Source organism: Pseudonaja textilis, chromosome 2, assembly GCF_049901715.1.
Source record: "Pseudonaja textilis isolate UNSWEBS1 chromosome 2, rPseTex1.2, whole genome shotgun sequence".
NCBI classification, from domain to species: domain Eukaryota; kingdom Metazoa; phylum Chordata; class Lepidosauria; order Squamata; family Elapidae; genus Pseudonaja; species Pseudonaja textilis.
Window position 1 is genome coordinate 139355893 of NC_141991.1, and position 21573 is coordinate 139377465.

The 21573-nt window shown below is 40.7% G+C and overlaps 1 protein-coding gene across 2 annotated transcripts in view; it reads left to right on the top strand.

The window, feature by feature from the left end:
* NCKAP1L (NCK associated protein 1 like) overlaps positions 1-21573 on the top strand; it is a 109614-nt gene that overhangs the window by 83771 nt on the left and 4270 nt on the right. For both annotated transcript variants that reach the window (XM_087925491.1, XM_087925490.1), the window contains exons 27-30: positions 3648-3741; positions 8709-8825; positions 12414-12523; positions 20769-20858. In XM_087925491.1, coding sequence (XP_087781617.1) covers positions 3648-3741; positions 8709-8825; positions 12414-12523; positions 20769-20858 — 411 coding nt within the window. The remainder of the gene's footprint in view (positions 1-3647; positions 3742-8708; positions 8826-12413; positions 12524-20768; positions 20859-21573) is intronic.

Below are 21573 nucleotides of genomic sequence, written 5' to 3' on the forward strand. Positions count from 1 at the left end.
TGGAAGGGGATCTCATTTTAATTTGCTCTGGATTTTTGGCAAAAGCATCCCTACCAGTCTACAAAGTTAACTGAGCTTATATTTGCTGTAGAAAAGAAGAATGTGAACCAACAGCCAGGAGTTGAGAATTGTAAAGATCTGTGGAAATAAGTCCCCGTGTTTACTGCAAGGGTGCTGAGTTGGTACAGGCTACCTAAACGAGAGGGTGGGTGTTCTGTCATTCACCACCAGCCTCTCAGCTTAAATCAGCTCATGTATTTCACAGAGAAGCTTGAAGTGGGCATAAGGTAGCCGGAGCCGACCTGTTCCGCTTTAAACAAACATACATGTTTTAATACTTTCTTTAGCCCCCAGCTTTTCTCTGTCAGCTTTACATGAAATCAGCAGAAGACTTTCATATCAGTTAATTCCTCTTCTCTTCTCCCTTCTGGCTCTTGGAAGTAACTGAAAATGTAAATCCAGTTCATATATTTAGAGAGTTAGTGGCCCCATTTCAGTGACGGAGCAGCAGGAATGCAAAGTGGCTTTGCCACAAGACAGGGGAGCAGGCAGGCAGCCTGTATGCCTGAAGGACCATCATCAGAGAAAAGAAATTGCATTTGCAAGTAGTTGTAGAGACTAAGTTCAGGGAAGAGTGAGACACAGGCGACTGAAGTAGCATCCTAGAGGGGCAAGATCTTGCCTGAGCAAATCTAATGGGGGAAATTGTTTCTTTTGTCACTGATCCTGAATTAACCAGATGTATTTTGCTTCCTCTTCCCACTCGAAAGCAGAAACACATTATTTGCCTTTCATAGATTGTCTATGGTGCAAATTCATGAATAACCGAGTTGGCTGGGACCTTGGAGGTTCAATCCCCTTCTCAGGCAGGCAACCCTATGTTATTTCAGGTTGTCTAATTTCTTCTTAAAAACTTCCAGTGTTGGAGCATTCACAGCTTCTGGAGACAAGTTGTTCCAGTGATCGATTGTTCTGTCAGGAAATTTCTCCTTAGTTCTAGGTTGCTTCTCACCTTTAATAAGTTTCCTTCCATTCCTGCCTTCAGACACTTTGGAGAATAGGCTGACTCCCTCTTTTTTGTGGCAGCCCCTGAGATATTGGAACACTTCTATCATGTCGCCCCTAGTCCTTCTTTTCATTAAATTAGACATACCCAATTCCAGGAACCACTCTTTATATGTTTTAGCTTCCAGTCCCCTAATCATCTTTGTTGCTCTTCTCTGCACTCTTTCTAGAGTCTCAACATCTTTTTTACATCATGGCAACCAAAACTGGATGCAGTATTCCAAGTGTGGTCTAAAACAAGGCATTATAAAGTGATATTATTGATTCTATCCTTCTATTAATGCATCCTAGGACTGTGTTGGCCTTTTTAGCAACTGCAGCACATTGTGGGCTCATATTTATGTGATTGTCCACTAGGATGCAAAGATCCCACTCACAGTTACTACTATAGAGCCAGGTACCGCCTATACTGTACCCATACATTTGGTCTTTCTTGTCTAAATGGAGAACCTTACTTTTTTCACCATTGCATTTCATCTTGTTAGATAGCGCCCATTGTTCAAGTTTGTGAAGATCCCCCTGTATCCTAAACCTATCTTCTTAAGTGTTAGTTATTCCTGCCAGCTTGGTGTTGTTTGCAGATTTTCTGAATTCCCATCTATCCCCTCATCTAAATCATTGATGAAGAGATTGAAGAGTACTGGGCCTAAGACGGAACCTTGGAGAACCTTACTGCTTATCTCCCTCCATGTAGATGCATTGAAGACTGCACATTGAGTGCAGTTGGTCAGCCAGTTATGAATCCAATGAGTGGTGATGCTATCTAACCCGCATTTTTCTATTTTATCAAATAGTAAGTTGTGGTCTACTTTACCAAATGCCTTACTGAAGACCGAGTAAATTATATTCACAGCATTTTTCTGGCCCACTAATTTTGTCACTTTCTCAAAGAAATGGACTGGATAGTCATAGTCTTATATTTGGGAGAATTAATATACTAATGAATCTACATTAAAATTCAAACTAAAAACTGCATCTCTTCCAGATTCCTTCAGGACTTCATCCCCATTTAGAGAGCTGTGTGTGTGTAATGGGTATCACATGGCTACATGCAAAGTGTCAACAATCCCTATGGCAAATGCAGCAAAAGAAACTCCTGGGACATTATTTTGCCAAGAGTATACCGATGATTCCATATAGGTACAGAAGACCCAAAGCCAGTTCTGAAGTTTCTGCATGCAAAGCAGCATAGATAAAATCCCTCTTTTCCCCCGGGACACCCACTGTTCATTGTCCAGCAATTCAATTATAGTCAATTTGTTTTGGGAAATGGTCTGAGCATCTTGGAGCTTCCCCATCATTTGACATTGACCGCTAAGACATTGCTAGGTGACAGTCGGCTCTCTTGGACTCCCCAATTGCCTCCCAAGCCTCCCTTGCATCCCAAACCTGCTCTTTCCCTCTCTGTTTCTATTGTCTGGTTGCAAGTGTGATGCGTAAGCATAGCGAGTCAGCCATGATACGAAGTGTAGGAGGGCAGAAAGAATGGCCTTGAGGGACAGGAGGATCAAGACAACGAAAGAGGACTAGATCCAGGGCAGGAATGTAACCTGAGTAAATGCCTCAAATGAGACCTTGCACAATTCTCCCAAAGATAAAGGGTGGGAAGGGGGCACACTCAGACTTGCAAGCATCTGTTGTTATATTTTTACAATGAAAACAGCACTTACCTACATGACATTTTATTTTAGGTCTGCCTTAGCAATTACTCTGAATATCTCTGGTTTTGCTTTTTTTGCTTTGCTTCATTGGTTTTGTTTCTGAATATGCAAATATTACTGAGACAAAAGACTTAACAAGGATGGAAAAGTAGAGGCAACCTGTCTTGCGTCCTGTCTAGGTTAACTGTGGACAAAACAATGTTGAATTATCCAATAATTCCTTTTCATCTTGTGAGGAGAAGTGGTTTCTGAGTGACAAAAAGCCAAATAGTGATGCCGATCAAATCTCCATTTGTGATGTAATGTCATTACATCATGAGTCTCTGTGTTTCCTACAGCCAGAGTTATAATGTGTAGAAAATGGCTGAGTGTCAAATATAAGCTTTGCACATGTGTACATTTATTATAATGATGAAGCTTAATAGCATGAAACGGAAATGAAATAGCGAATTTCTGAGGGAAAATTAGAAGTTCTCGTTTTTTTAATTTCCTTTGAGTAAGAAGATCACACATTGCTTTACATCAGGTTCAGTTTTACTCTGGTTTCAGCTTACACCCAAAACAAATAAACCACATTTTGATTTTATAAAAGAGTGTGAATCTGTACTCTTTTTGTAAAAACTACCACTGGAGGGTGAAGATATGTGAACTTTTCATATTTTTTTTGAATTGTGAGGAGTTATGTTGCTTTCTTTCTAGCAGCACAGGAAAATTCATTGCTTTCTTTCTAACAACAGGAAAATAATATGGCCCATTTGCAGTCTGAGGTAATACAGTCTGGAATTCTACCATGTTGTTTGCTTAATTCAGTGTAGAGCAGATCTACCCTGTTGACAGGGAACGTTATAAGAAAGAGAAAAGGGACAAAGTCCAGCGGCAATTCTGTCCCTCTCATAAGATCTGGTTCTGCCATTCCTTTAGGTGACTTTGAGCATCTTTGAACTGGCCACAGCTGCAGGACTCACCTGTGACATCGACCCAGCCCTGGTCTCTGCACTCTCCAACCTGAAGAAAGGTAAGGCTACAGCTTACTAACTGGCTTGCCCCATTAAGATAAAAGTGTAGGGCTGCAGCATGCCTTCCTGTATCATCTAGGCAAGTTTCCAGATAGGATATCTGGGAAAGATCCCCTACCTGGAAACTAGCCCAAACGATAACAGAAAGATCCTATACCATCGAGCACTGGGAAAAGATCCTCTTTTAGGGAACCTTTCCAAGCTGAGCATCAACTCGGCAAAAATATTTCATCTCTTGTCTCCGGGAGCTGTCACTGCTTGGATGCCATTGCTCGTTTGTTTGTACTGAAAAGGCCGACTGCCAGATCCTAGCGAAGAAAATGCAGTCATCTTGCATTTTTAACTGTGCCTTTCTCAGTTGGCAGGGGCAGTCTAGTATGTGTAATAAACAGTATTTATGGGTTCTGAACATCTCTGTGGGTGAGATGTATGCAATCTCTTATTTAGAGATTTTTTTGTCTTCCATTCAATCATGCCCAATTCTTGGAGACTGCCTGGATAAGTCCCTTATGATTTTCCATGGCCTCCTTCCTAAGCCTGAGAAAAGGTTACTGGCCCAAGCTGGCTTCACGCCTAATTGGGGGTGGGGGTGGGGGCACTAATATATTTAATTGACATTGGACATTCAGAGCACATATTTTTTTTAAAAAAATATTTATTTTCTTCTCTCTTATTTCCTATTTTCAAAGCCTAGATAATCTGGGCAGATGGGATCAGAGTAGAGTTATCATTTGCACACCTTGAATAATTCAAGGCACTAGATTGCTACAATAAGTAACTACAATTCCTGTGGAAGCGCATTCTTTTTTGATTAATTATGACCAGCAGTCTTTTTATTCATCCTCTTTTGCTGCAACATAGGTCAGAGTTGAACAGCAGCATCTTTGATCTTCACAGAAAAAAACCTGTGATCTGCTTATTTTGCTTATAACAAAAACATTATATATATACAGTATTATATTATTATATAACAAAAGAAGAAATAGGTCATCTTCTTATCTTTCCTTCCTTCCTTATGATACCAATAGGATCATAAGAGCCATAGTGGCATAGTGGTTAGAATGCGGCATTGCAAGTTAATTCTGCTAACTGCCAGGAGTTCAATTCTGTCCGGCTCAAAGTTGACTCAATCTTCTACCCTTCCAAGTGTGATGACCCAGGGTGGGATACAAAACAAACATAGACATAGAAAACAGCCCCTTTTATTCCTTCACTTTGCTTCCAAGCTCCGAATATTCTTGATGGAAGACAAAAAAACTCCCACACAAACAGTTACAAGAAAAAGAAAAAAAGCAACACAAACCAGGCAAGATAAGGGCTGGAGGACATCCACAGATAAGACACTGGGAAGGACGCCAAACTCAGAGAGGAACCATAAACTAGAGATATTGCCACACTTTGTTTCCAGCGTTCACCCATACACATGTCCGACCTCTTATTCAGTTGTCACAGCTGCAGCCCATGAAGAAAATCAAGGCCTTCTCCTCCCAAGTAGAATAGGTCTCTCCCTTATCCTCTCTCCCTGCTTGCCCTAGGATGGAGAAGGGATGGGCCTGGGTCCTCTTCTGACTGCTCAGCTGGCCTCTGCCCTTCCCCAGCCTCTTCCACAACCCCCAGGGCCACACTTCCACTCCCTGTCAGCTGTTCCTCCTCTCCCTCAGAGTCAGTCTCCACCAGGGGCATGACACCAAGGTTGGTAGAATGAGGACCCAGATTATTGAGCTGTAAAGCACTATGAAATGGTATAAGTCTAAGTGTTATTGCTATTTATCACCTGTTTGTATCTTATGATTTATGATCTATGACTTATCACTTTGTTGCTTGCATGTACACTGAGAGCTTATGTACCAGAGACAAATTCCTTGTATTTCTAATCACACCTGGCCAATAAAGAATATTCCATTCCATCTTCCATCTTGCGAATGCTAGATGCAGCTCAACTGGTAGCGAGGGAAAAAGGATCAGAGTCCCAGCAGCTTCTTGGTGTGCCCATAAATCCTGCTTTCTCCGCAAAAAGACTGCTGCTCATATCATGAAAGTAAGAAAAACTACAGTCCTCCTACCATTCTATCAGTGGCCCCAAAGGCAGTAATTATGCCCCTCTTTACTGCATTTAAGCCAGCTTCTGGCAATCGCCTTGTTCTGTCCTTCATTTTGACAGTCCGATGAAAGGTTTTCCTGATCTCTGTTCTATAACTCTCTTAGTTTAGAATTTCAAAAATGAAAATTTACTACAGTTTGTGTTTTGCAAATGAAGATAAATGTACGCATCCCAGGATAACATTGCCGGATCTAATCTGAGTCAGTCACCAGAACTATAGGTTTATTTTTCCAAGCTTTCGGGATTCTGCTGGAGCCGATCCTCAGGGACCTTCTCTCTCTCCAAAATATATGTGCTGGGCTGTATTTATATGGTGCCTGGTTGTGTGTATATTTTAGTTCTTAATTAGGGTATTGATGACTGACTATTAAGTCATTGATTGTTGTATCCTAGTGCCAATATGCCCTTGACTCCTAACTGGTGGTATATCAGCACTCCCGTTGTCTGACAAGGGGCCCATTTCCCAGGCTGCAATGAGTTCTCTGGCTAGTTTTGTTCCTGTTCACCCAACAATCTAGTAGCTGCAAAGTTGAATGCATGTCCTTGTTCATTGCAGTGTGAGGCTACCAATGATTTAGGGTCTCCTCTTTTAACAGCTCACTCATATTCGTGCAATCTGGTGGTTAGCCGTCTGTCCCACATAGTTGCAGGGGCAATCTATGCAAGGAGTCTGGTAAATTACATTCAAAGGTTCTCCCACTTCCAAACAAACTTTGTAGTGCATGGTTTGTCCTTGTATGGTAGCCTCTGGGCGGTGGGCGATGTCCACTTGCAGATCTCGGAAGTTGCATTCTACTGCTTCTGTTTGTGTTTTCTTCACTAGAATAGAATAGAATAGAATAGAATAGAATAGAATAGAATAGAATAGAATAGAATAGAATAAAATAGAATAGAGCTGGAGGTCTTCTAGTCCAGTCCCCTGCTCAAGCAGGAGAACCTATACTATTTCAGATAAGTGGCTGTCTAGTTTCTTCTTAAAATCCTCCAGTGATGGAGTGCCCACAATTTCTGAAGGCAAGCTAGTCCATGGGTTAATTGTCCTCTCTGTTAGGAAGTTTCTCCTCAATTCCAATTTGCTTCTCTCTTTGGTTAGTTTCCAACCATTGTTTCTTGTTCTACCCTCTGGTGCTTTGTAGAATAATCTTCTTCGTGGCAGCCCCTCAAATACTGGAATACTGCTATCGTGTTGCCCCTAATTCTTCTTTTCTTTGGATGAGTCAAACCCAAATCTTGCAGCCGTTCTTCATATATTTTAGTCTCCAGGCCTTTGATCATCTTACTTGCTCTTCCCTGAACATTTTCCAAGGTCTCAATATCCTTTTTATAGTATGGTGACCAAAATTGGTTGCAATATTCCAGGTGTGGTCTTACTAGAGTTTTATAAAGCGATACTAATATTTCACATGATCTTGATCCTATGCCTCTGTTTATACAACCCTGGATTGTATTAGCTTATCTTCCCTCCATCTTTTAGGAGAGTCCCCAATAAATCCCAAACTGCCTCAATACCTGATTGAACCTAATTTGAAAGTCTGTGGACTTCTTTCCAGTCCATCTCAAGGCTGGAAATTAAATGCAGACTCCATGGCTTAAGCACCAGTCACTTTTCCTATGTCCCTCTTTCTTTTCTTTGTCTTTTTTTTCTCCCTGAAAAGTTCTGAAGAGTAATTTGAAAATTGCGTGCAATTTTGTGACCCTTTCTCAGAAAATGACATTTTGTGTAAGGATAATGCCTAATACAGTTCTCAGAAAGGGTTTAACCAAGGGCAATATCTGATGCTGTGCTTGCTTATGTGTTTCTTCTCCGCATGAGGAAGTAAAGAATCTGTTTCAAAGATCTGCCATCTTCTTACAATCCCAATTATCTTGAATATTTTCCTTTTTTTCTGAGCTGTATAGTATTTATATTAACTAAGCGAGTTATTATTTCTCTGGTGTCTGCCATGCTAGCTTCAAGCTGAAACTGACTTTGTTGTAGTTTGTTATGCATCTGGCTTTTGCCTGAGGTAAACTCCCTGCAAGCTTCCTTCCTTCCTCTTCCTGCTGGCTTGAGAAACCATAGTTATGTGACACCATTCAGCTGAAGTCATCTCTTCCTGCCACAATAATTCCGTCCCCAAGCCAATTGTGTAACAAATCCCCCCCACAACATATATAGTGCCATGACATGCTTGGATTACATTATGGTTTGTTAAACAGGCAATAAGAAAAAAAAACCCTGAGGATTTCAAATGAGTGGATGTACATATTGTGTCAAAAAGCACAATCCACATTAAAGCAGGGCCTGTGAACCCAGTCTCTTTTTCCCTGAGGCTTCCCGGCATCACTTTGTATAATATGGTGGCCTATCAGGGATTAATGGGGCCTGAAGAGGGCAATGTTGATATTCATTTTGTATTATGAACTGAATCAAATCAGCTTTCTCTTTCCTCCTGCATATACATGCTTACAAATACATAATCTGCACCAGAGTGGCACATTGGTCTCCCCCTCAGTCAAAGGAACACTAATGAGATGTGTAGAACTTATGGGTTTTTTTTCTCCTCCTCCCCTTTCTTGTCCTCTATCCCACCACCCATTATTCTAGTAGAGCCTTCTTTTTATTTATTTATTTATGATGCACACGTGTTGATTGAAGTGGAGCCGAGCAGTGTCAGTTCTTTTCAGCTAGCCAGCTCCTTCCATCATTTAATTTATTGGCCTGTCAGAATCATATTTTTTAAAAAAATTCTCCCTTCCTTTTCCCCACTTTTTGGTGGGGGACAAGCCTTCTGAGCAGCCGAGCTGGAAAGGAAACTGCTAACATAAATCAGACTTATTTCTGAAATCTCTTGGTGTACGTCATCCTTTTTGTCTCCCTGATAGACAGCTCGTCCCCTGAGGAAGACTACAAGACAGCCTGCTTGCTCCTAGTCTTCATAGCTGTGTCTCTGCCACTCCTGATCTCGGATCCTTCCTCTATTTACCTTACTGAGATAGATGGTAAGAGACATTTATTTTTTTGTCAAGCATGTATTAGATAACAGATATCATCAAAACGTGATTATGATTACATGAAATGGGCACAAAGAAAAGGGGACGTTAGGACAAGGACGGTAGATATGTTTATGCGCTTATGCACGCCCCTTACAGACCTCTTAGGAATGGAGTGAGGTCAACAGTAGACAGTCTAAGGCAGGGGTGTCCAACCTTGGCAACTTTAAGACTTGTGGACTTCAACTCCCAGAATTCCTCAGCCAGGAATTCTGGGAGTTGAAGTCCACAAGTCTTAAAGTTGCCAAGGTTGGACACCCCTGGTCTAAGGTTAAAGTTTTGGGGGTTTGAGGAAGAAACCACAGAAATGTATTCCAGTGCATTCCAGGTATTGACAACTCTGTTGCTGAAGTCATATTTGCTGCAATTGAGTTTGGAGCAGTTTACCTAATACCAGCATGGAGCATCCTCTTCAAATGTCTGCTAATATACTTGTTTGCTGTCTTATCTGGTTTGTATGACACGTTGACTTGTACTGTATTTTGACTCAAGTTGCAGCAGGTTAACCACAATCTGTATCCTGACTTGGGGTAGCTTTCCTATGGCTACCATGTCTAAGATACAAAATCCAGGGAACCACCTTTTTGTTGCCATGTACTGGTTGCCTGGATTATAGCAGCCAAGTTGTGGAAGACTTAAGCTTGCTTTGCTTTTGCGTTTAATGATCAAATTTATATGGCTGCCCATTTCACAAGAAGTGACTTGCACTGTTGTATGCAAAAAAAATCCCCAGTAAAATGATAAACATCTCCAACACGGTCATGTGGAACAGAGGGAGTGGGGAGGGGAGGAGGGATTCAGTCAGCAATAGAGGATCTCAAGATGTCACCAGTCCCCTAAGATTGCCAGACCTGATGAAGTCCAGAAAATAAGAAAGATGGATCTGTCCTCACTTCAGAGAGGAGAATATTCCATAAAATGGGTACCAGAGCAGAGAAGGCCCACTTCCTCAGGCTGCCAAGCATAATTCTTTGAGAAACAGGACCTGTGACACACCTCTCTTGTGAGCTCTAATGAGAAAAGCAACCATGGGATATTTAATATAATACTCAAAACACAGCCCAATGTGAGGACTGAATCTAGGTTGAGGTCAACATAATGGTTAAGCTTTGTCAACGCTCTGAGGATACAAGTATAGCTGCTCCTGCAGCTTCGTTTCTCCTCACCACACTTTGTTCCCTTTTCTTTCACCATAATTGCCAGCGGGATCTGATTCACATATAAGGAGCAGCTAGAACAAAAATAATGTTTGTAGATCTTGCCGTCTGAGAATCCCTAAAGTACTAATTCCTCTTCTGGTCGAACCAGACCTCTTGTTTGGAAGAAGTGATGGCCAGAGATGATGGATAAAGTGAGATTTCCCTTCCTTACCCCTGGCAATTATAGATAGCCCTCGACTTATGACTACAATTGAGCTCCAAATTTCTGTGGCTAAGGGAGACATTTGTTAAGTGAGTTTTGCCCCATTTTATGACCTTTCTTGCCACAGTTGTGAAGTGAATCACTGCAGGGATTCAATTAGGAATACAGTTGTTGAGTGAATCTGGTTTCCCCATTGACTTTGCTTGTCAGAAGGTCGCAAAAGGGGGGAATCACATGACCCTGAGACACTGCTACCATCATAAAGATGAAGCCGTTGCCAAGAGTCCGGATTTTAATCACGTGACAATGGGGATGCTGCAAAGGTCTTAAGTGTGAAACACAGTCATAAGTCACTCTTTTCAGTGGCGTTGTAACTTTGAACAATCACTAAATGAGCTGTTGTAAGTCAAAGACTACCTGTATTCTGTCCATAAACAGGATGAGGGGGATTGGAATCAGTCCTTGGGGCAATTCAGTGTCTCCATCTTTTTTCTAATATGTTAAAGGCTAAGCAAAGGAGGAGGCAGTGATGTCTCCAATTCGGATCCGAGCCTGGTGCCGAAGCCAATGAAGGACGCCAGGCACCAGGTGCAGGTTTTCTGATTGCCTTTTTATTGGAGTACTCCAAGGAAAAGGGCTCCTGGCCAAAATGCCAAGGAACAAGATTTAGAAAGCTTTATACATTTTCACTAAAGGAGAAGGTGGGACAAGGTGAGATAATAAGAAATATCATCTAATAAACATTTTAGTGATGATCTAACTATTTGTTCTATTGGTCTCTATCCATCCCTATTCCTTAGCCTTGGCTAAGGAATGCTCCAGGAGGTATCTAATACACATTCTCTTTGCTCCAGGCCATCTCTCTTCCTAACTTCTAGCTGAAGTCTGCAAGACGCCTAACTCTTTGTAACTTTTATCATTCATCATTTTTACTTTCTAACTACCCAGAATCGTTACAAGCTTTACACATGCACATTTCCTGTTGGATAAGCAGTTTTTGTTCTTGCCAGACAGACTCCACAATTACAGGCTTCCTGGTTTGCTTTCAAGTGTGTGCCATGACCTGGCTTTATTTTAGCAGGTAGCCCATCATAAGCCTTGTTACCTGGGATCACCAGGGCTAAGCTTAGCATGAACAATATTGTGGCTGCAGGTAAAAAGACTTGCACTAAGAATCAATGTTAGGCAACGGTGGTCAGTGGGAGTTTTGGGCTATGTCCAGAATTTGATGCCCACTTGCCATAATATAATTTTTCTGATGGTGATTTCTAGCACAGGTCTAAAATTGCATTTCTTTTGTGTGTGAGGCCAAGTTAAGTCATCTTACGTCAACCCTCATTGGCTGTACCACGGAAGTCCATTGAATTAGGTCACTTTGGCTCAAGCAATTGTTAAAAGTTCTTAAAAGCTTCCTGAGGGTAGCAACAGTACAATTTTTGGCAGATGATATTGGCCAATCCCCTTGTTTAGCAAAAGCAGCCAAAGATCAGGATTGTAACTGCCTTGTGGAGACAGGGAAATTGGGTAACATCCTTGCATTGTTGGGAGCTTACTAATTGTTCTACACAGTACATAGGTGCCTCCTCAAATTTTAAAGTTCAGTCGACCAAGCAGAATATGGCTTTAATTTTGCAAAAGTACCTAGAATTCTTTCTGTAGTCTAAGAAGATCCCCCTCAAAACAGATGCAAATAACTTCTACAACCATACAGGTAGTCCTCAACAGTTCATTCAATTAGTGACCGAAGTTACAAAAGCACTGAAAAAAGTCACTTAGAACCATTTATCACACTTACAACCGTTGCAGCATCCCCCGTGGTCATGTGATTTACATATAGATGCTTGACAGTGTCCTATTTATGACAGTTGCAGTGTCCCAGGATCGTCATGTGATCACCTTTTGCAATCTTCTAACAAGCAAAGACAATGGGGGAAACCAGATTCACTTAACAACTTTATTACTAAGTGAACAACTTCAGTGATTCGCTTAACAAGCGTGGCAAGAAAAATGGTAAAATGGGGCTGTTAGGAGGTTTAGTTATATCCTCAGCCCCTGAAATATTGCCCCCCCCGTTAGTATTTTGGCTTAAGCCAAATAGCTTTAGCATGCCCAACTTCACTATACCATGGTCCACTATATTGATTGAATCCAACTGTTGCTATTTCTTTGCTGCAGGTTATAAAAACAATATCCACTGCCTTGCCAAAGCTATCATCCAGGTGTCGGCTGCCCTCTTCACCATCTACAACAAAAATATTGAGAGCCATCTCAAGGAATTTCTGGTTGTGAGTGCTCTTTCCTGCATGTGTTATTCCTCCATGGGTTTTCAAGACTCCCCAAGTCTCCTTTATTTCTCTAGATCAGTGCAACTGTTTGTAAACGTTAGGAGGGCCATAGCTTAGTGGAGAACAAAGGTCCCTAGATTGTAAACCATTTCCCTCTCCTGTTCTGTCCTCTCCCCTCCCCTCCCCTCTCTCCTCTCCTCCTCTCCTTTTTCTTTCTTTGTATTTTTTCCACATTACTTTCTTTTAAAATTTTAATTATTTTGTTTGTCAAAATTTGTCTTGTTTTTATTCTTTTAAGAATAACCCAAGGACTACCTTTTGCTGGAGCTTGATTTAAAAATCAATTTAAAAACATGTCTGTTGCATAACAAAATATTTTCACTGTTATTAATCTTTAAAAAACACTCTTGCATATCACCTTCTAAAACATTCGGAGCATGGCAATTCATTTTCACGAATGCTGTTTTGAATGATTTTTAAAAATCATTCTGGGAAAGAAGGACCCAAATGTTCTAGCAAACATACAGTAATGTATGACTAAAGATACTACATTTGTGCTGTGGGCCGTTCCCTTCTCTTGCACACAATGGTCGTTATCAGTGTCATTTTTATAAAAAGGCAATATCTGAATTGCTCCCTTTGTTCTCTCCTTGCATCCACTTTTGGTTTACTCTATGGAAAATTGGTGGTTGGTTTGTTTCTTTTTATTTTTACTGCTGTGAAAATGATTTGTTCACTGAGAAAATAATTTCTTTTTCATTTGCTGCAGAAAGATGGAGACAAATTATATTCGGTCAGATTTAAGGCTGATAATCTTGACTGCATTTTATAAAATATGTTCACTGCGACAAAAATTATGTATACATCTAATTTTTATGGTTAGGGAAAATATATATTGTCAATCAACTTCATTTGGTTTTTTTTAAGGAACTAGTATTTGAAATTGTATATATGCCTAGAATCATTCTTTCCTAGGTATATATTATAATATATTAATATATTACTATTGCAATATTAATATATTAGTATTGTGTGTCCAGTCATTGTGGCTGTTCAATAGTGCTTAGAACAGTACTGTATGTGAAAAACAAAAGTACTATAAATTATTTTCTCCTAGGCTAGCCAGGAGAAAAATTAAACTCCAAAAGGCATATACTTTTATTCGCCACCCGAAGATGTACCAAATGGTGTGCATGTGCAGGCTTTCAAGTTTCAATGTTTTCTTCATTAATCAAGGTGATAAAAATCCGGGGGACAAAAGGAGGGGGATTGAAGTGAAAGCTAGATCTACGCTGTGCACATTACGCCCAATTTGACTTTACCTTCTGCTCATTTTTCTTATTTGGAATCATCTTGCCTGATAAAGAATTCTTGAACACTTGAACATGTGCAACTAATTTGTAAGTGTTCAATTGCTGTCATAAAAATATTGCCTCAAGAGGAGTTTGGGCCTTTCTGGTGCCCATTATCTCCTGTACACAGCTGGCCATTTTCTTTTGGTCTTCCTTAAGCCCATATGTCTTTCTGATAAGAAACCTACATTAAGGTTCCGCTTCCTTCTCATCTGCGAAAGGAAGAAAATTCATGCAGGTCATTCTCAGAAACACTGCCTCTTGCAGACCCAACATTTGGGCTGCTATTTGGTAAAAGAAAACAAAGAATGGGGAAGTCTGACCCAGTGATCTTCTTGAGATTTTTCCAGTTGTCAGACTGGATACACATTTGCAAATTTGACATGGCTGTTTGCTACTCCTAATTCAGAGACCAGTTCCACAGTCTTGCGAATTCTCCTTAACCAAAGACATTTCTCCTTAGTAATATTTCAAGTGACTCACATCTTGCGCAACTATATCATCCCACACAAATGTTTAAAAAAATGGTAAACTCACCGGCTATTAGTGATGGATAGAGGTGCCACTCAGCATGATGGCTTCCTTATTTCTGGCCTCCGGGAATCAGTATATCTGTTGATTAGATACCATGGCAGGTTGCAGTTTCTGTCTGCCATCCTGTCAGGTGAAAAGGAGTCATGGAATTCAGGAAGGCAGTTGTGGGCAATCAGCTTTCTTATGCAGGCCCTGAGCTGGTATCCTGCAGGTAAACTTTGCTACTCTTTTTCACTAGGAGACTGCAATTCAACAGGGAGAGCACAAGTAGAGGAAAATTCTTCACCAGTTGTGCGTCTGTTGTGAATCCCTTAAAACAACCCCCGCTCCCGCAGTGAGATATTATGCTTTTTTAATTATTTCAGGGTATGAGAAAAGATAAACCCTTGAAGAGGCTGCCCCAATCAAGCAGAAATGCATTATCCCAAAGGTGCTTTTTTAAAGAGGTCACTGGACTTTCTTCTTTTTCTTTTAAGATGTTTCACTTCTCATCCAAGAAGCTTCTTCAGCTCTGAGTGGGTGGTGGGGAATGGAAGGATTTATACTCCTTGCAGACAGCTGGTCATTTGCATTGTTTCCAGAGAGTCATTCAGGCCACTTGGAGGTTTATCTGTGTCCTCGGGGTCACCTGAGTAGTGCAAATGGGCATGGAGCCTTCTTGGAACTGCTGAAAGGACTACAAATCTCATGTCCCTCCCCCTTTGTTGAGAGGGGGCTCTTCAATTTTGACATAGGGGGTCTCTTTGACCCCTCTTTCAAACCAGTGATCCTCTATTTCCAAAATGTACTGTCTTTACTGTCTTCAAAAGAGTAGCCTTTCTCTTTTAAATGCAGATGGACTGTTGAATCTTGTCCTGATGGGTTTGTTCTCCTATGTTGTGCCACTTCATAAATGCAAACCATCCAGTCAGAGATTCTTGGATGAGAAGCGTCTTCAAAGCAAAACCAGAAAGTCCAGGTGCCTCTTGAAAAAAGCATCTTTGGGACAACCATAACCTGGATGAATTGAAAATCTCCATATTTAGAAGTGCATTAGTTTTTAACTGCATTATGCATTAGTTTTTAAATTTACATATCACACACGAAAAAGCGTTTTTATGGGGGTTCTGAAAAGAAGATGAATGAGGGTTTTTTTTTCTGCAGAATTTACAGTGTTTTTAAATGTTCTTTGTTTAAAGGAAAGTGATTTTCATTATTTTAATCACACCTGTGAAAAATGTGCATGCATTGATCCTTTTAAGCTAATTAAAAAGAAAAAAAGGGCACATGCCTTGACCTTCCTGAGCTGAAGAGTTTGCTGATTGCCAAATACAGTAGCCCTTGACTTACGACCACAATTGAGCTCAAAATTTATGTTGCTGAGTGAGACACTTGTTAGGTTAATTTTGCCCCATTTTACAACTCTTCTTGCCACTGCTGCTAAGTGGATCACTGTAGTTGTTAGGTCAGTAACCCAGTTTTTTAAAGTGAATCTGGTCTCCCCGTTGACTTTGCTTGTCAGCAGCTTGTCAAAATGATCATATGACCGTTATAAATATGAGTCAGTTGCTAAGTATCTGAATTCTGATTACATGACCACGAGGATGCTGCATCAGTCGTAAGAGTTGAAACATGGTAACTCGCTTTTTTCAGTGCTGTTGTAAGTTTGAACGGTCACTAAACAAACTAAACGTAAGTCGAGGACTACCTGTATGGTTTGGAAACGCAGCCTGGTTCAGTATTTAACAACTGACCTGGGTAAGCAACCCAGAATGCAAGAAAGCAAGCGAAAGGACTGACAGAGGCAAATCAGATTGCTCCATTCCTTCTTCACTGATCAACTTTGTTTCAGTGCTAGTAAGTGTCTTCCCTACTGACCAGAATGGAAATATAGCAATGGAGAAAAGGGATTTGTTTCGGCATCAGCCTACTTAGTAAAAGTCCACTTAGTTCATTATCTCAAGTGTAGGCAGTAAGGCAGATGACCTTGTCAAGAGATATGCAGAAACTGTTGCCTAGGCAAAAGAGGCTGAGGCATTTTAAAGTCCAAAGCAATGAGATTACTTTTGGAAATAGCTCAGGCAGGAACATCTCTCGATTTTCTGGATTATAAGAAGGAAGAGGTCCAGCACAATCATACTTGCAAGTTTCTCCCCTTGGAGCTGATGTTAACTAAAATAGTTTTAGCCTTCCAGGGAATTGGTTCTTTGACCAGGCCTGCTTAGTGGGTAGAGCAAAGTCTGAGCTTGATGGGTTTGGTTAATGCTGTGTGATAGACTACAAAGGCTCTAAGCTGGTCGGGGAAGTTGGAAAAAATATCCAAGAAGGAAGCAGCAGTCAATTTCCATGTTTTGCCTGAATTCAACTCAATTTGAAAGATTGGGGGCGGGGAGATGGGACAGGCAATCTTTTCTAGATGGAGGCTAGGGTGGGGGTTGCTGTTAAACGAGTAAGAATTGGTTTTATCCCATTGGTAGGCTCTTTGAATGTTTCCAGGAGGGGAAAAAATAAAATTAGGCTGTTAGTAACCAGGCTGGATTTCGTAACACACCCTTGGACTCGAAATGCTTCCTTTCATTCTTACTTGACGGAAATGCCAAGGTTCCAACTTAATGAGCCCAACCAGTTCATCACTCCGAGACTCTCAGCTTTCTGAAAGAACCATTTTATTGAGTACATCATTTCAGCCTGAATGAAAATGAAACCAGCCCTAAATACTGTATTTCCCGCCGTTTCACTATAGTTAAAGAATAGATAATTCCCTTCCTCGTGGCCACATTGTTCAAATAGATGTCCTGACATCTCCTTTGGCAACTCCCCTCAGTCTCTGGCCAGCACCTGTTGAGATGACCTTGGTTCCCACGGGATGGTCTGTTGTTGTCATCTGGGCTGACATTCAACCCTCCCCCACCATGTGGCAATCTGAGAAACGGGAAAAATGGCTGTGGCAGGCCTGATCCATTTTGTAGTTGATAGGGAGACTAGACAGGCTTGAAATTGACTGTCCTTGTTGCTAATCTTATCCTTCATCTCTTTCCTACTAGTCACCTGACTTGCTTCCAAAGTAATGGGGATAAATTTTAATGGATTTTACCATCCTTGGTGCCAGGAAAAACAAAGTGGGGGGGGAAATACTATTTTTATTTAAGGGTAACTCATGGGCACAGGATGACATGATGGTAATATAGTGTGGAAAAATGTTTTGTGGGTGTAATCCTATTGATGCAAGTTGGGAAAGGAAGATACCTTTCAGAATTTCTCTAGAAAAAAAAACGAAAAGTAAGTTATTCTGGAACCTAACTAAATCTTGTAATCATAAGATTAGCAGTACATCTTGCAGTCTTTACATGTGAGGAAGGCTTTAATGGGAAATGCGCATTTCAATTTATGTATGTATTAAATTTATAAAGCTACCCATCTCCCAAAAGGAACTCTCTCAATATAGTCAATTTTCTCAAATGTTAAAGGGAATTAATTTGAAATAATGGAAGACAGCCCTTACCTACAGAGAACTGCTAATACAATCCATGAAGTCAGTCTGACAAAGATTTTAGTTGCGTAAATGGGATCCTGGAATTCAAAACACGCACAGGGAGGCTCTTTGGAGAGAATATTATGTGTAAGAAAGCGAGCATTTGGCCTCTTGTTTGAATGTTGCTGGGCAGTCCTTCTGGCTTTCAAAGCTATTTGTAAAACCATGAAAAACAGCTAGTTAGGTAACTTTGGGCCAGTAACTCTCTCAGCCCAACTCACCTCACAAGGTTATCATTTGGAGAAAATAGGTGGAGGAAGGTGTGTTGGATATGTTCGCCAAGTTGAGTTATGTGTAAAAATAAAGGCAGAATATAAACAAACAAACAAACAAATAAACACTAGCAGGTTTAGCATTGGCAGAGGGAAAATGTTTCACAGAGCCCAGGATAGGGATAATATGAGAGACTTTCCTGCCTTTCCCATGGAGGTTTGTCCTTTCTAGGAGAGGAAGAGAAATGGATCTTATCTTCTTCCCCAGGAGAAACAAAAGCAGTTTGGGAAGAGTAACGCTGAGGAGAAAGAACGCTTATCTAGGAAGCCCTAGTGCAAGGGTCTTCAAACTTGGCAAGTTTAAGACTTGTGGACTTCAACTCCCAGAATTCCTGAGCTAACATGACTGGAGGAGGAATTCTGGGAGTTGGTCCACAAGTCTTAAAGCTGTCAAGTTTGAAGACCCTGTCCTAGTGGCTTTCAGAGCATTTGAGCTGTAGATAATAGATATAAAACCATGAACCTGAAGTTGAGCTCAAGGGAGCAATTGAATTTGTTGCTGCTGTACTGTCCTTCCTGCTACCCAGCAATATTCCTGCTTAAGCTGTTTAATTCTGTCATTGAACTAAGCCACTACCCAAGATTGATAGTTCTGGGAGACTTTGCTTGTCTTCATGGGACAGAATTTGATGCAGCTCAAATTCCACATGGACCTGACCCAGGGAACTGAGGACTTAATACACACCAGTGGTCACATGGCATATGTGGGGCAACTGTGACATGATCTGAAGTTTGAAAACATCATCATCAGAAATATTAAATTTCTACTTATAGATGTAATAACAGAAAGCCTGACAGCATTTCCTCTTCCTCATCTTATATCAAAGAGTGCCAAGCTCAGATAATCTTGAGGTTCTTTCTCATGCATTCCTGTTTTCCTCCTCATATTTTACTAACAGTCGCTGAATATGTCCTTCAACACTATCTTTGTGCTGTTCCATAGCATCTGATGGAAAAAGTCACTTGGTTCCACCCTGAGTTAGATTCCAACTGGACAGGTCCTGACAAACTGGCCAAGATACAGTCTTATCCTGTTAATGAAGAATTGTTCATTCTGGGATTCTTGAGGAGTTGGAAATGATCTTCATGATTGTTAATCCAATTACATGCTTATTAGATCCGTGTTGCTTGTTTAAGGCTTCATAGGAGGTGACAAGTAGCTGGCTGCATATGATGGTAAATTCACCCTTGAAAGAGAGGGTGGTTTTGCTGGCCTTGAAGGATCAGTGGCGTGCCTCGTCTTCAAGAAGCTGTCACTTGATCCAATAGGTTCTGGATAATTTTCATCCAATCTAGCATTCTGTTTTTGAGGAAGGTTGTTAAGAAAGGGGTCAGACCACAGCTTCAGAGGGCCCCTGAGGAGACAGATAATATGGACCATTTCAGTCAGTTTTCAGGCCAAAACACAGTACAGACACAGTGTGGAATCCCCTTGGTAATAAAGTCAGGATGGGGATGATAACAATTGTCTTCATTCTTCTTGAACTCTTAGTCAGTGTATCAATCTTATCATTCTTCTGGACTAGAAGAATGGGGATGAGAGTTATGGTTCTGCTGTGATTGTCCTGCTTCCATTTGGTGTTGGCAAGTGGAGAGAGGTCCAGCCTGAGCCTGTGATTTGTAGGTTGCCTCAGGGCTCTATTCAACCTCTACATGAAATTGCTAGGTCAGGTCAAGAAATGACAGGAGGTCAGGCATCATCAGTATGCTGAAGGTCCACGGAAGCATGAGCAGTTAGAGGTGACTTTTGGTATGCCCATGTAACACTTCCACTACTCCAGCTGCATTAGTTATCAGTTAACTGCTGAATGCAACTCAGGATGCTTATTATCACTTATGAAACCATTCATGACCTGGTTATCTTCCTGGGACCAGCTTTGTCCTATCATTTCTGTATTTCTGTAAGCATATAAAATCCAACACAACAGGCGCAGATTATGTCTCACCCATTAAGCAACTTAATATGATGGGACATAGGAAACATACCTGCTCTTTGGAATGCTCAGACATTTAAACTCTTCCAACCCACACAAGCTTTTAAATTATCTCTGAAAACCTATTACATTTTCTCAAGCTCTGGGGTAGGTTGGGGTGTGCCCAGCTAATGTGCAGTATCTTTTTGGCTATGTGTCTGTTCCTCCACTACATTTACTTTTATGTTATTTCTTTTGTGTTTTAGGTACTGTGACTATGTTTAATCTGTGCACCACCCAAAGACAGTGTTGAGTTAGACAGCTTTATAAATCTAAATTACAAATAAATAAAATGTCCACTTCAGACTGTGGTTTCCATCTGAAAATAAAAGACAAACTTTGTAGCTATGCTTGGTCCTTAAAACAGGGAGGTGGCTTATCTTTTGTTTAAGCATGAGTGCATTTTGTAGCCCACCAAAATAATTTCAATGTCTTGTTCTGTGAGGTCTAATAAGTGTCTCAAATTGACCAGTACTCTCTTTTGGAAAAGAGTTTAGACCTGCAGTTTACATTTTAATCATTTCACTTAAACCTCATAGTTTTAGTTTTTGTTATCATGGGGAAACTGGCTCAAGTTCTGTTATCTTTCCTTTGTCTCCATAGCTGGCTTCTGCTAGCATCTCACAGGGTGGGCAAGAAGTTGACCGGATGAAAGCCAAGAACTGGGAGTCCATCTCATTGCTCCTGTACTTGGTGAGTGTCTTAAAGGTTAGGCTATTAGATGTGTGTTTCTTTTACATTGTGCTTCAAATAAATGAGAATCAGATTATATTGCTTTATCTTTTTTTCCCGAGGTAATACCTGGAGACAGAAATAAAAACTTCTAAGGTAGAAGTGAGTAACTTGTGACCTGCAAAATGTGTTCAACCATCTCCCAGCAATAAAAGCAATACAAACAGCGGTGAATGATGCTGTTTGAGGTGTAGTAGCTGGCAGGCCAGACAGTCCCTATCTCTGCTAAAAGCACAAGTTTGTAGAAACCAGGAGTAAAGTCTGATCCAACAGAATGGAATGGAGTGGAGTGGAATGGAATGGAATGGAATAGAATAGAATAGAATAGAATAGAATAGAATAGAATAGAATAGAATAGAATTGTCATGTTAAATCTTCATTAATCAACATATATTAAAATGAAATTTCATTGCATTCAACTCTCAAAAGATAACCATTATGCATATATCCACAACACATATATGACACAGAGAAACACCACAGTCTAGTTCTGATGTATACATATACATGGCGAGAAAAACAAATCTTGTGAGTTTATCAGACGGATGGCATAGGGAACAAAGCTGTTACAGAATCTGGTAGTCCTGCTAGAAATACTTCGAAACCTCTTCCAGAGGGGAGCAACAGAACAGACCGTGAAGTGGATGCATGGGATCTCTAACAGCACTTCGGGCTC